The sequence below is a fragment of the Etheostoma cragini genome, chromosome 20, assembly GCF_013103735.1.
Source record: "Etheostoma cragini isolate CJK2018 chromosome 20, CSU_Ecrag_1.0, whole genome shotgun sequence".
NCBI classification, from domain to species: domain Eukaryota; kingdom Metazoa; phylum Chordata; class Actinopteri; order Perciformes; family Percidae; genus Etheostoma; species Etheostoma cragini.
This window is the reverse complement of record NC_048426.1, coordinates 3114575-3130791: the sequence shown is the minus strand read 5'-3', so window position 1 is coordinate 3130791 and position 16217 is coordinate 3114575. Positions and strand designations below refer to the sequence as shown.

The 16217-nt window shown below is 38.5% G+C and overlaps 1 protein-coding gene across 1 annotated transcript in view; it reads left to right on the top strand.

The window, feature by feature from the left end:
* The window catches only part of LOC117936251 (nesprin-2-like), a 208747-nt gene that overhangs the window by 12286 nt on the left and 180244 nt on the right, over positions 1 to 16217 (top strand). The window contains exons 2-10 of the mRNA XM_034859128.1: positions 2051 to 2112; positions 5420 to 5515; positions 5615 to 5692; positions 6263 to 6355; positions 7061 to 7263; positions 7574 to 7773; positions 10983 to 11083; positions 12500 to 12589; positions 15517 to 15630. Coding sequence (XP_034715019.1) covers positions 2051 to 2112; positions 5420 to 5515; positions 5615 to 5692; positions 6263 to 6355; positions 7061 to 7263; positions 7574 to 7773; positions 10983 to 11083; positions 12500 to 12589; positions 15517 to 15630 — 1037 coding nt within the window. The remainder of the gene's footprint in view (positions 1 to 2050; positions 2113 to 5419; positions 5516 to 5614; positions 5693 to 6262; positions 6356 to 7060; positions 7264 to 7573; positions 7774 to 10982; positions 11084 to 12499; positions 12590 to 15516; positions 15631 to 16217) is intronic.

Genomic DNA, 16217 nt, shown 5'->3' with positions numbered 1-16217 from the left:
GGACCGGGAGCCAGTGGAGCTGTTGGAGGACAGGAGTGATGTGGTGGATGGAGGGGGTTCGAGTAATGATGCGGGCTGAAAAATTTATGGTTTTGGTTGTGTGTGGTTTTTAATTCCATTTTATTGTTTTAATTGTGTTTTTCCAGTGCATTTTTTGTTAACAGAGACTTAGACAATATTATTGTTTATTGCAATATTTCTGGGAAAATTTGTCGTCCAGCAAAATTTGTTACCGTGACAGGCCTAAGTCGAAGTCAGTGTTTGTGCAACTTCAATTATATTTTGAATCTACTTTAAGGGCTTTAAATTGTATTCAAGATGTATGGATGTAGGTCTGAAAAGTATTGCAAACTGACATCCTATTTAAAATAATTTGAAAACCCTTTCAATTCTTTATGTGTTTAATCTGAAGATTACTTGCTTGCAGCTCTGTGTGTGCTGAATTATTTTCTATGGCTTTTTTTATTGCACTGATGCTCTCTGCTTGTTTAGGCAATACAGACCACATACCTCCGTTTGTTTTCCAAATGGATTAGCCCAGACTGTCAGCTACAATAATAACCTGCCTTTCAAGGGCAAAGTTATTATAGGTGTAAACACCTGGCTAATATTTCAATAGGCGTGCACCTACTGCCTGCGGTTGAAATGAATTGCACAATGAAAAAGGTAGGGCGATGTGATATTTTTTACTGAACAGATGGGACCTATTTTCAGGCCTTCAGCTTACTCAAGTAAAGAAACATTGGGTGATCCTGTGTGCTTTGATTTGTGCCTCCATACTGTCTTCCATAACTGTCTTCGAAACTCAGTTTGTCTCGTTTCTGTCTGTTTCACACTCCAGAGGAGCCATGTTTTACCGCCACATAGACCCATGAATGCATGTTGATTTTGTAGAACAATGCAATGGGTTTCTGGTTAAAGTTGACAGTGTCTCAACCCTTTAAATGATGAATAAGAAAGCTTGACTACATATTTGAAAATGAGAGGGGTTGAGGTCTGGTTTGGGGGTATTTTATCTGAATACAGCATAGAAAATCTGCTTAGAAATATAGGCAATATTGGATAGGATCGAACAACACAGAGCAATTTTGCTAAATAAAATATCAAATAAATTATTAATTTCACATGTTTTAATTTTAAACAAATTATATATCCAAATATTGTCTATATCGACGACAATCTACCGGATCTCCCTCATTTCGGCCAGATGTCCGTCACCTTGCACTTTCTCTGTTGGTATTCTAAACTCTGGTTCATTTATGTGGAATGTGGTTAACTGCTCCTCAGATCTCTGCAGGATAAATCCAGACAGCTAACTACTTTTGAATAAGCACATGTTCCACCAAAACAAGTTATTTTTTGAGACTTTTTAGCAAAAGCATTGTTATTTTGTCTGGTGCTAAGCACTACCAAACCAGAGCACCTTTTTTCCCTATCCTGGAACGTTTTGTAGACTTGCCAGAACTTACTCCGCAGCACATTTTTCATAACCTCTGTCTGCTGTAATGCAGTGCTGGTTCCATGGTATCATAATGTTGGATAGTCATCATGGAAACAATTGTAGATCATGTGACAAGTGCTATCAAAATTGGCAGAACAGGCAACCTAGTGACAGTCCTCTGATCCTAGGAAATCCAGATTTTCAGCACTCTTCCCCAATGGATTGGGGGGGCATTTAATCCTTTTTTAGGGGAGCCATTGCAACCCCGTGCCCCCCTGCGCTTTAATACTCCTTTTTAGTGACCCAGGTCATATTTGAATTGTCATCAACCCATGTACTGGCCTGTTTAGAATTGACAAAAGAGGGATTGAACAAGAGCATGACCCTGGTTATTGGTGTGAAAGAGGTATTAGCTTGTGAGATATACAGCACACACTGTTGCTAAGAATATTAGCGAACGAGGAAATTTAGACAGCTCTACTCAATGTAAATAGTTCATGTATAGCATTATGCCCTAAATTCCTATATTTAAATTTGCATTACCTGAGTGATCGGCACTTTTGATGTGATGATATTTATTGACATTGTGTGTTTCTTCTTCTTTAACAGTGGAACAAGAACAGATCCAGAAGAAGACCTTTACCAACTGGGTCAACGCTCAACTGGCAAAGGTGATTCGACTTTAAGCAGATATGTCCTTGTGTTCTGCATTGCAAAAAAGCATTAAGAAAACATCTACAAAAGACCCGCAATGTGTTAAGGGGTCAGTCTACATTATTATAGTGAAAAAACTAGCACGCATCAGTCCCTGCTTATAAGCTTTATAGATTATTAATAACTTAACAGTGAGTCTACTGATATTAACACCCATTGTTTGCTACGTCACACAATAAATGGAGGCTTGAAACAAAACCAGAGAAACACATACACACCAGTAAGCTTAAAATGTTGGTCATAAAACAAACTCTCCTCAACATTTTATCACCTTTTATTTTAAATATTAGCACTTATATTCAGTTATAGTATTGCAATTTATATACGATAATTTCCACTCCCTAAGCTAAGCTGATGCAGCCAAATGACAAAGTGCAAGTGAGCAGAAACATGTGCGGGCATGTGTTGAGGAATCATCAGTTAGTCAATACTCGTGTGCATGCATATTACTTAAAAAAAAAAAACTGTTCATATGGAAGCTTCTCTTAGTAAAACCAGAAAAGAATGTTAGCTGTCAATAGTATTATCTTTGTTTTTAAAATAATCCTTTTAATTCAGAATGCTTTTGTATATAGTATGTAATAGTTAATATAGGCTGCAATGTGATACATTCCTGTAGGGAAATCAGGTCATAAAGATATCACATCGCAAATACATAAAGGCGTTTTGTGCACAAAAGATTAAGAACATCCTCCCTGCAGGCAAACTGCAGCTCCTTTTGCAAAATTGATATTGATAGTTTTTATTTTTTAATTCTTAAAATTCTTCTACCGTTTACATTGTCTTAGTTTTGATCCTTTTCTTATTTGTTTTGTAATTAATGAGATAAAAACCGCAATTTGCATTAAAATTCATTTGCATTGAAATTGTACAAATACCTGGCATTTTGTACCCTCAGTGTACAAATTGGGGGAGGAGGGAGGCTCATCGGAACAGCACATTTGATTTGATACTGACTGCTGTGTTGTGTGAGCTAACGACATGAAATTCTGCTGAAAGACCTCAAGGTGCAGAGGAAAACTAAATAAATCTATGAGCTTTATGATGCTACACGAGCCATATAAAACCTTATAAAACACCACCACATCCTTCTTGTTATCACCATTACAGGGATTTTACCAGTTGTGTTTACAGGAAATCCAACAAGCCTGAATTTAGAAATTTGAGACAGCACAGGCCACTGTTTTTTTCTCACTTTCATTCACTCTTGGATCTTTTTCTATAACTTGCTCCTAACATTAGTCAGCAGCAGCAGCTCCTGTTGGAGGTCAGCTGTGAGTGTAACAGTGGGATGGGGGGTGGACTGTGAACATAAATATAGCATTGAGGATCAAGGTTCACAGCAAACAGACAGACAGCAACAGACGGCCACCACCACTCACAAGTCACACCCCCTTCATGCACCCAGTTCTTGGCACGCTGGGGCACTCAGTGGGTGAATGACACATATAGTACAAAGATGAAGAGCTATCAACAGCCATGAAAGATAAAAAATGTTTCATGATACTCTCAGATCTCAATCTTAATTGGTATCAAACTGATATTTGTTTAGCAACAGGATAGACTGATGTATAAAAGAGTTGTTAAGCCTATTGTATCTAAACAAAGAGACTCTAGATAGCTTGTTAGAAGGCAAAAGTTGGTATTCATAATTTAAAACGTGTGGAATCAGAAAACTCATGATCAAAAGTTCATGAGAAAGTTGTTTATTCTTTTCTACAGAGTAAATTATTCTATTGTTCATGTCATTTATCTACTACTAAGGGACTTTTACGGTGTTTTCATATCCGTATATTCCTCATATATGTCGCTTGTGAAGGTTAATAAAGGTCATGGTCTACGAGGCTCCCATTAAAGGTCCAGCGTGTAATGTGTTTAGTTGAAAATCTGTGTTGCTTGTCCTTTTTTCATAAATATTGACCAGCACCATCAATTCCAAGTATTCCTTTTGGCTTGAAATTTTACATTTGTCTGAACTGGGGTAGACAATCCATATTCATGCGCCATCTTGAAATACGATAGCCGGTAAGGGACGTAAAGGACACACGGCTCCACCTTTTGCATTTTTGCTGTCACATGATAAACTCACAGGTGCTGCTAATGCTGCTAAGGGGTATCGTTGTTTACTGATTGCAATTTCTCAGCAGATATATAGAAAGTATATGTATCTTAAACATTAAACACATATAAAATGCGTTTTATCTGCACTTTTTCCTACTTTGTACTGCAACTGCTGCACAAACAATTTCCCTCTAAAGATTAATCTTTATGTAATTATGTTATCTTTAACAAACATTTTAGGAGATTACTAAATTAAAAAATGTGATCAGGACACTGTATGAACTGCACAGGATGTAAACATCCCAGTGCTCTCTGATTATGTTATGGCTTCACTTTAAAGAACTTTAACATATCTTTGACATTTCTGTGCTACAACTTGTTACCTATCGTTTTACAGTGTATGTTGACACAAATATATCCATGATCAGATAACATCAGGTTTCCTCTGTCAGTGGGCCACATCAAGCAAATGACAACTATGCAAAAAATTGACAAATGGCCTGTAGTTAAACATTCGGTTGATTAATATATTTACCAATTAAAATGAGAGGGGAGGGCCACATAGTGTTTGTTGTGACAGACAATGGGGGTATGCTGTCCTGATTGGTTCAGAATTGGGGCAGAGTAATTTTTTCATAGTGGTGCAGTTACATTTGTAAATTGTGAGTGTGTGTCGCCGGCTTGGCAATAATTTATTGTTGCATGACAAAGATCCAAACAATGATTTATGAGCTTTCTAATCCAAATAGTAAAACTACAATAATCATCATTATCTGGAGGATGTTTACTATCTACAAAATCTCAGCTTATCAGAAACTTAACAAACAGTTTTAAAGTTTAACTGATTTTTATAGCATGTCCCAAGTCATCTTTTAGCCTCAACCACACAAACATGGAAAATATCAGAGCTGCATGCCTCACAGATTTCTGTCCTAACAAAAAGATTCTAAAAAATACAAAAATGTATTTGTTCATCAATTAAGGTACATATTCTACAGAGTGTGTTAGGAAAGTTCATGTAAGCGAGTAAAATCACCAAGTTTTTGTGAACATGGCTTATTTTACAAAAACATAAGCAAATGTAGATGATGTACCTGTCCACATGCTAACTTTCTATTAACAGAATAGATGTTGCAGCCTTGGCAAAGCTCTTTGAGTGTTTTATTTCTGCAAATGTCAACCTAAATGTATGTGTTGTGACAGCGGAGGCCACCATGTATGGTCCTGGATCTATTCAATGATTTCCGTGATGGCTCCAAATTGCTGGACCTGCTGGAGGTGATGAGCGGCCAGCGCCTTGTGAGTTTGCTCTTGCAGTTCAGCACTTTACATGTTTTCCAAACAACAGCTGACCATTGTAATGAACAAGCTGACTGACTTGCTGGTTGGCTTTTCCAGAGTCGGGAGAGAGGCAGGGGAATGTTTCAGCACAGGAGCAACATTGAGAAGGCCCTTTCCTTTCTTAAGCAGAAATCGGTAAATGAAACACTAAATGTAAATGTGCTGTATTTATATAGCTTATCTAGTGTTAACGACTACTTAAAGCGCTTTTACATCATACATTCACCAATATTCATACACTGTGGCCGAGGCTGCCGCACAAGGTGCCACCTGCTCATCAGATAAACACTCACACACATTCACACTCCAATGCGCAGCAATGGAGGCAACTCGGGGTTCAGTGTCTGGCCCAAGGACACTTCGACATGGGACTGCAGGGCCAAGGGATCGAACCACCACCCTTCCGATTGGCAGGCAACCGCTCTACCACTGAGCCACAGCCGCCCACTAAAGCAGCCCTTTAACTTATCACCAGCCATATAGTGAGAATTGTATTACTGCCATTGGCAAAACCACAGGCATGATGCATTTTGGCATCAGATTTGGTCTTTTAACATGAAAGAAAGTGTTTTTGTTTGTTTTATGTTTAAAGGTCAAAATTTCAAACTACAAAATGTGATACCTGCTGCTTTGTCTGTTTCTTTCCTTCGTAGTGTATCAAGACGGACTTTGCAAGTTTGAAACATATCTGGTTTTCTCCCACAGATCAAACTGGTCAACATACACATTCCGGACATTATTGATGGGAAACCGTCCATCATTCTTGGCCTCATATGGACAATCATTCTACAGTATCATGTGAGTTTAATATGTTTACTTTTCTATTTGTGTTGTCTGTTGTGTTTCATATTTTCTTGTTGGCTTTCTACTGTGATCTTTCTGTTTTCTCAGCTGACCAAAATACCTTTTTTTTTAATTCATAAATTTATTGAAGCATAACAACTAAAACATATGTTTTGTGTAAGCAAGAAATGTCCCACAAGATTCTGGTGTGATTTGTTTGATGTTAAGTTTCTCTTTTCTGAATTAGGATTGGTTTACCTTCCCTCATCATGCTTATTGTTTTGGGTACTTTTTTTAAACTTTTACTCAGTTTCCAATAGGGCTGCTCGATTATGGAAAAAATCTAAATGCAGTTATCTTGGTCAATATCTAAATCATGATTATTCAACACAATTCATCTCATTTCAATTTGGAAAGATGTTGCATTTATTGATCGTAATTAACAGTGAAACTGCTTTAGAAATCAACTTGAACTGTGAAAAGTCCCTTGATACTTTCCTGTTGAACTTTTTGAATCCACCTTCACAACACAAGACAAAATAGGAGTTTCTTTGCAAAATGTAATGTGCAAAATAATCGTTTTTCTTGATTTCTTTGTTTTAGGGATCGTTTAGAGATAAAATCAAAATTGCAATCAAAATTTGATTATTTCTACAGCCCTGGTTTTTAAATATACAGGCCTAAGATGGTAAACAGAAACTGTGTTGATGGTTTTCTTAGATTGAGGAGTTGGCAAGCAGCCTATCGTTCAGTTCCCGCCAGTCCTCCATGGAGTCCTTGGCCACTCTGGATTCGCGCTCCACCCTGTCGAGCCGCTCGGCCAGCAGCAGTCCTGTTCCTCCTAGAGGCTCACCACTACACAACCATTTCAGGGTTTCTGCCAGGAAGGCCCTGCTGCTGTGGGTTCGGGAACAGTGTCACAAGTAAGCACCCACTCAAATGAGTGCTAGGAATGAGTTTATGTAGAGTCACATATTGAACCTGAACAAACCTCTAATAAATGGCACTCTTCTGTTGTCGGCCAAGTGTGGGATGTAAGGAGTGATGGATTCTCACACAGGGACTTCTCTTATCATCTCCAGGTCTGGTCTAAAGACCAAAACCTGATCAGGGCATTATTTTAAGCATTTATTCTGTGTTCAGAATTGTAGTTCTTTCCATTTCAGCTTGCCTATTGATCTTAGCCTGTGTGTAGGATTTAACAGAAAAATCAAATTATCTGTTTCCCCTCAGAGCTGGTTGTTCCATAAATGTGAAAGACTTCAAAGCAAGCTGGAGGAGTGGAGTGGTCTTCCTGGCCATCCAGTACGCTCTGCGCCCTGACCTGGTGGATCTGTCCAAAGCCAGAACCAGAAGCAACAAGCAGAACTTGGAGGAGGCCTTCAGCATTGCAGAGAAGGAGCTGAGGATCCCCCGACTGCTGGACCCTGATGGTGAGTTATTCAGCAAATATAAGGAGGTGCTAAAGTATTATATGTGCATTTAAGGATGTCAAGTTGAACTTACTATCACTGGACCTGCCAGATATGAGAGAAATATTATACCAAATGTTATATCAAACTTGCCAACATTTGTAAAACACAGCTCAATTTTATAATTATTGGTCTTTTTTTGTTTGAAAAAGAGTTATAGTCCATTTCAATCAGCAGATACTTTATTTAGATTGAACAATCTGTTTTTATTTAAGTGCATGATAAAAAAAGAAAATCAGGAAAAGTCTTTGTGGATTAGGCCCCATCATGGTGTTGTATTTTTAGGGGGGTTGTTATGCCGCGATCGGTTCTGCATATTTCCCCCTTGGGTGTAGACACTGGTGGTGGTGGAGAGAGTGGCTGAACTGGATGATGGGAGTGGAGCAGGACTGGGCGCTGATATGATGGAGACTGGAGGTGAAGGGGGGGAGGAGTGTCAAATCTGTGTGTACTAAAATAATAGTCTATCGTTGATGATTCACTTCCAGGATTGCTCCGATGCCGGCAGAAATTCCGCCGGGTGTCCCTCTTTTCGGCTGGATGTCCATGACCTTCCGCTTTCTTTGTGTTGTAATTGCTATCCGTCCAATCTTTTCTGTGCACGACTAAAACAACTTACAAACTTACACATCACCAAAACAAATTCCTTTCTGGCATTGCAGAGGCAATGTTGCTCCGTCTAGCACTTGCCACCGCCCATGCCACTAAACCAGACAATGTAAATGTGCTGTATTTATATAGCGCTTTTCCAGTCTTAACAACTGCTCAAAGCGCTTTTACATGTACAGGGAACATTCACCATTCACACACGTTCATACACTGTGGCCGGGGCTGCCATACAAGGTGCCACCTGCTCATCAGATAAACATTCACACACATTCACACTCCGATGCGCAGCACCGGGGGCAACTCGGGGTTCAGTGCCTTGCCCAAGGACACTTCGACAACAACTGCAGGGGCGGGGATCGAACCACCAACCTTCCGATTGGCAGGCAACCGCTCTACCACTGAGCCACAGCCGCCCCCTTTCTGTAGAAAGAAAGGAGAGCGGATTTTAAAGTTTGACGGGATCAATATGATTGCCTAAGAGAAATCATGCAAGATCTGGTTGGACTACTTATTGAATGCCCACCGTATAGAAGAGATAACAATAAAATGAGTGAGTAAAGGTAGTCTTCCTGTTGGAACTTTTACTAAGTTTCCCGCTTCTAGCACTGCAAAAGCAGCATCAAGAAGCTTTTTAGGAATTTATTATTTAATTTCTTTCCAATTGATGCCACTGCAGAATTATCACTTTTACAACACAGACTCTCACATACTTATTCGCCAGTCTTACACAGTCAGTTTACTACAGTCGTACTTAGTTCCAACAAAGCTCTGCTTCAGTCATTTGCTAGTGTAGCTCATCCCTCCACACCTTCTGGTCTGCTACAAACATTCTTTTTCAATTACGTGGTGTTGTAATGTAACTTTTTTTTTCCACAAATCTGTACTTTACTTTGTTTTTTATAATTCTGGACTCTTTCACTTTTTCTGCACTAGTTTTCCAAAACAAAATTTATACTTTTACATCACACATCTTCCCTAATCGTCTTTGTTACTCATTACTTGCAAGAAATGCTTTCGTACATAGGAGTAAATGATTCATTTTTTTGGATCTGGATTGCGTGCCTTGGCAATTATGTAAAGAGACCAGATATCACAAACTAATGTAGCTTTGATACCATACCACAGGTTTTTGGCTGCATTACTATGCGTACGGATAGGATGGATGGGCAGAGATCTCTGCAAAGTGACACTGTATGCCATGAGCAATAAAGAATGTCATGGAGTGACCAAGGCTCTGTCATAGCATTTTCTAAGGTACACCAGCGAACAGACATATCTGGGTCTTAACACAAAGGACCAAAAATAATGTTTAAAGTTGGGAACTGAGAGACCACCATCCTCTTTCCTCTTCTGTAGAGTAGACATCTTAAGTTGCGGCCACTTTCCTTTCTAGATAAATTTAGATATTGCTGATTGTAATTTATGCCAATAATCAGAAGGAGGGGAAAGAGGTAGGATAGAGCTCACAAAAATAATCCTAGGTAAAACATTATTTTAGCCACAGAGATACATGCTTGAAGACATGGGGAAACCCATCCATCTTCCATATTTTTCAATATGTTCAGAGCAACAGAATAGTTACGCTTAACAATCTGGTTTAAGCAAGGGAAAAACCTCAATGCCTTAATATTTAAACTGCTTAACAATGGGGATGTTAGCAGGGATGATTGAATTGCGAGCAGAAACATCATGGACATCTGCCAATTTTGGGAACCACTTAGGCAGAGAGCGCAAGAGATATTGAATAGCATTAGAGCCTTCTAACCCCTATTTCAGCCTGACGATGTGGATATTGCTTCACCTCCAGCTCTTGAAAGCTTGGCCATGGCTATCAAGAATACATGAGTTGCTGTCCACAGTAGTTTTAATATTGTCCACATCAGATCTGATATAGCCAAGGCTTGCAGTTAGAGATGCCAGCTAGGCATGGATAGCAGTTAGCATCTTGTCGTTGTTGAATCTGAGACTGAATCTGAGAAAAACGTGGTTCAAAGTAGTTTTTTGTTTCTCCAGTAATTCCTCTGCAATGGCATCCGATTGCCGCATTGGGTTTTGTTTTTGTTTGACATTCTGCTTTAAATTACTCTAATGAGCACAAAGTGATAGAATATTGGAGGTTGGAACCATATAACACAACTATTTGCGAAGGTTGGGCCAGGAGCTAAACCTTAAGGCACCATCTTTGTCGAGCGGATCATGTGACTCTCTCTGACATACTTGTGTAGCAGTCATTGATGTTGTGCCATGTGAATCTGGGTGAATGTGTGTGAGTGTAGCTGAGTGTTGTGACAGAGTTGTGCTTAGCAAGCCTGAGGGCAAGTGGGACGGCGATCTACTGACTCACTTGCTGTTTGTTTGCTCCACTCTTATATAAAAACCCTGACTTGTTTCACTTTGCCTGTGAGAATATGGGCAGACTTTTATCAGCCGGATGTTTTATAGACAGAGAAGCTAAACCTCCCTTCTCCAACTCCACTAGCTTCAGGACCATGCTCATGTATTAGTATAGACGTTTGACAGTAGTTTGTGAGTAATCATGGAGGATTGTGATGTGGATGCAGATGTGGACGTTCGGGACCCTGATGAGAAGTCCATTATGACCTATGTGGCCCAGTTCCTGCAGTACTCCAAAGACCTGCCTGTGCCAGAGGAAGAAACGCAGGTCTGTATCACACATATTTTGTTTTTCTAGACAAACAGGGCAACACAGGGCACTATTTTACACTGTAGAGATGTTTGCAAATACTTTTTAAAGTCTGTGGAGCTTCTTGTTCTGGCAACTAGCTCTGGTAGGGTTTAGGATTCTGCTCATGATGTTTTCCACTGTTTAACTGCTACAGTCCATTGTCAACAATAAGTGTGTGGCTAAGCTCTGTCTAATTCAATTCAATTCAAATTTATTGTCATTGCACTGTCACAAGTACAAGCAACGAAATGTGATTTACATCTATCCAGAATTGCTATACAGGGTATAAATATTGTACATAATTTTATGTATAAGCAGATGTAATAGTAAGGAACTTTAAAATGTTGTGTAAAAATATAAATATAAATATGGGAGCTCTATGACAGATTATACAGATTATACAGAGTATAAAGTATATGTAAAAGCAAAAAAAAAAGTAAATAATTGTAAGGGACTATAAAATGTAGTGTATAAATATGGATATAGGAGGTCTATGCACAGATTATACAGAATATACAAGAGTGTTAGTAAAAGGATCCAGTCCTGCTTGGTTTCCATTGATTTTTGTGATTTGCAGGTCAAAAGAAGTCTAGAGCATCAGGCATAGTTTAAAAGCAACGGTATTATTCAACCTAGATAGCTGAATAAAACTTTTATTTCAACCAGATTTTTCACATTTTATCTTTGTTCTTTTTCTTTAATGTGCTTCAATCTTTATGTTATGTATGCATAACTGCAGACTGACTAATAATTTTGAAGTCTTGCCAAATCAATTTTTGAGTATAAAGATAGATAAATACATCATGTGTATGTAATCACACACACAGAAAATACACTTTAAAGAAAAGCTTTAAATCTATATTAAGTCATTAAATAGTTTTTCTAAAGATATAAACCAGAGGTGGGGCGTTTAGCAGTGGAACAATAAACTCATTATTCATCACCGACTCCACACCTCCTTCTGTTCAGCTTCTGTCAACTCAAGTGCCTCAATCAGTCTTGTAAACACTGAAGTCTGCTTGTTACCTCGAGTGCACTCTTTCTGTCATTTCATTTTTGCAAGTTAGCCTGAATATATGCAGACAGAGATATGATATCAGCCTCCAAGAAATCAGTCTTGACTTAAATGTTTTTTGTAAGTTGCATTGAAATGAATCACAGCTTCTACGTTGAGTACATTTTATAAAACAGTTTGAAAATTGGTATTATTTTAGCTGTATCCAAGTTTGGTTATCATAAGCATGAAGTGCTGTTAATGTTTCTGTTAGTGTTTGTACATTGCCCTTCAATGACCTCAGCCATGTGCATTTCCACTAAAGTCTTTGTTTGGGATTTTTTCTATTTTCTCTGCCTCCTTTTGTTTACTCCTCTCTTCTTACTTTTTCCTCCTAGACTCCGTACCTGACTCTTCCTAAAAGTCCTTCTCCTATCAACCTGCCTGTTCACTATACTCCTGCTATTTCTGCTTCACCTCTGCGACAGGTAGACCTGACAGTCACAATACACTTCTGTTTTTATTTCTCATTTCATCAGATTACTTACCTTCCAATTACAGTACCTTGTAATTTATTGACACCTTAAACTAAGTCATAGTTCATAAGTTATGTTTAAATCTCGCAATGAAATCATAATGTATTTAAGAGATGTGAACAACCTTTTGGGGTGGTTAGATAATACAATTTTAAATAAAAACAATTATCAGTAGATGACTGTTCATTAACAGAAAAAAATAGATAAAGAAATGTATAAATTAACGAATAAACATTACAATGTTGTCAAACAAGACTAAATATGTTAGTCAACAACCTTTTTTTCTACGACGAAGACGAGATGTCTGCACCATTGTCCAAAAACGCTGACTAAGACTAAATCAACATGAATTATTGTTGACAAAAAGAGGAGACTAAAATTTTGCGTAGAATAAAAACTAAGAGAAAATTTCTCTTCATTTTTGTCTACAATTGTCTTTACTTTTTCATCATGAGATAGAACTAGTGCAGTACCAGTTTGGACTGTGTGCCTGTTTCAAACAGGCCAATTGCTTGGTTCCCAGTATTTTTTCCTCCGCTAAGCGCTTTTCTAACAGGCACAGCTTGGCTGGAGCTCATCTAGAGATTTGGCGTGTCCCCTTTTTTTTCCTCTAGCCGTCACACATCCAGGTAGTGATGTGGCCCGGTGGGGGAGAGAGGAAGCTAATTATGACATTTAACCAATATTTGAGATGTGTGAAACACTATTTGATTGAAATAGTTATTAGAAATAATAAATACTAATTAAAAAACAGACTAAAATGTTTTGACTAAAACTTGATTAAGATACCCGAGTTTTCTTTTGACTTAAACTAGATTAAAATGACAAGACTTTTAGTGTTTATGACTCGATATGACTAAAACTAACAGGGACATTTGGCCCAAGACTAAGACTAAATTAAAATAGGTGACAGAATTAACACTGGTAAACATAATACAACCAGCCTTGACAGCTGGTGTGTTATATAAAAACCTGTCTGTCAGTGCAACACCCCACCTGTCACTGCTCTATGCTTAAATGTTTGGAAACCCTGGCTTGCTGGTGTGTAAATGTCAGCCTCAATACTGCCGTGTCACACAGCATGAATCAGCCGCACCAAACCCTCGTAGCACCCTTAAATAACTTTTGATTTCATTGCTGAAGATTATGTCATGTAAAGACACGCCAGAAAAGTTGTTTATCTGGACGGCAGTGCAGCTTCTCAAATTTAATTGGCAGTTACTGATGAGCCAAGATTACCTTTCAATCACATGGTGGTTGAAAGCAAGACAGACCATGCAGAATCAAACTAGTTTGCCCTGTTCTTTGGGAAGGAATCCTTAGACACAGCACGGGTGTGTTTGTCTGCCTCCCACTAGATGAGATGAATAAAGCATCTACTCTGCAGATCTGCTTTTCCTTGATGCAGGTATGGCCTGCTGCACAGCTAAGAACAGATTAGTCACAGTGGACAAAACAACTGTCTGCTCTGGTTTCTGACCAGATATTTACAATGATAGATGCGAATGCTGCAGACATTTGAGTTTTTTAATCGTTACTTTGTATGTTGTTACTTTACTCCCAAAGAGTTGTTCATTTTAGAACATTGGAATAATTCACCAACAATTGTGCAAGATACATCATAGGGTGAGGGGAGGAATTAGAGTCTAGTAAATCTTAATGCCACTACTCAGTGTTGAAATCAAGATCACCCATACCAAGACATCACCAAGACTAGAGTGTATCTAGACTGAGACTAGACCAGTGTGATTTCCACACTGCCTGACACGATAACATGTACAAAATGCTAACTATAGGCACCCCTCAAATTGATGATTGAAAAACCCACAAAACCCAATTTAAGATTATTCTTTGTTTACCTCTTTTATTGGCATAAGTGTCTTATGAGAAATGCCTTGATAAAATATTTAAAGACAGTTGTGGTCTTGACGAGTCTTAAAATAAAATCCATAGTCCCCTTTTTTTTTTGAGGAGACAAGACAGTACTACAACATTGCCAATACTCAGGGAATTCTTTACACATTATATAAATACCATAGACATTGCAATAAATAATATCTACTTCAGCAATATGGCCTCAAACATCCCCATTTACAGTAGAAGAGAAGGTGGCTGTTGTCCATGTTTCATGTTCTTATGAGTAAAAACGACAACATTGTTGCCAAATCCAAACACTGTATGGGCTTGGGGACATTTTGGCACACCAGCTGCCATTATGTGTTGTGTCAAGGATCTCATGACTTGTGTTGGTGCCTTGTGGGAAAGCTTTTTGCTTTTGCATCTTCTGGTTTACTGACAAATAGGCAAGGCATGTTTATTGAATATAGGACATATTAGCAACAAGGCAATTCAATGTGCTATGCATAAAACATGACAGAGCAATCTAAATTAATTATTTGATGGGACAAGGAGCCAGTTTGGCTTAAATAGAATCATGTTTACACAATTATAACACTTGTTTTGTGCATTAGATGAAGTAGGGCAGATCTTTACCTGTTTAACCTTTTGTACTTGTTCTGGCTTCCTTGGTTACAGTTTGTCCATCAGGTATAGTATGTTTGGGATCAAATAAACAAAGCTACAGTTGTTTCACACAGATTTCTATGTTAAGCCATGTTTGAGTATTCATTTCTTTATCTTGGCTGCCATATGATAAAATAGTGCCTCTGATGTTTCTTTATTTGACCTGTGTAATTGGTCAATGTTCAGCTTCTGTCTTTCTTCTGTATTTTGACCTCAGTATGCAGATAAAACATAAAGCTATCCAGATACACATAATACTATACTGATACATATCTAAATCAAACTAAATAGCGCGTTTTGCCTGAAATTGTTTATTTGGCCTCAGCTTATAACTTTGTTTTTGTCGTTGTTGCCAGGCAACGCCTAATCAAAAGGCACAGGAAGTGACCTGCTGGCTGGTTCAGGCCTACGACGAGCTGCTGGAGGGATGGGACTCCACAGAGGGAGAAAGCTACTCCGAGAGATACCACGTAGGTTTCCGGCCAGTTCCTATCAGGAACCATTATGGCGAAACTTTACTGCAGTTTTAAGTATCACTGAATAACTAATTCATATTATATTGTTACAACAGGCCATAGGATACATTCTCAGCAAGAATCGGCAGCTTCTGTCTCACACAAGTCGTATTGCAAATCCAATCCAATCCACTTTATTTATATAGCACAATTTTAACAAACAAGGTTTCCAAAGTGCTGCACAAAATGATAATACAGAAAAAATAGATAACACAATAAAAGCACAAATATATTAAGGTATAATAAAATAAAAACAATTAAAGCTGTAAGCAGCGATGAACGGGCCCTCGCCTCTATGCAGGTTGGGCTACTGGCAGAGGCCAATCTTTGTGGCAGTGAATTTGCGCGGCACTCAGACGCTGCAAATAGTCACCAATGAAGATGGAACTCCTTGCTATAAGAATCTATGTCATAAAGTTCATTGTCTGGTGAAGTGGTATGGGCAAACCACAGTGGGTGGGTCAAAGACTGTAGCGTAAACGGTTCGAATGTTAGGGACGGGGGCATGGCCTGAGTGCGTGGGCGTGGTTAAAATGGGAGTC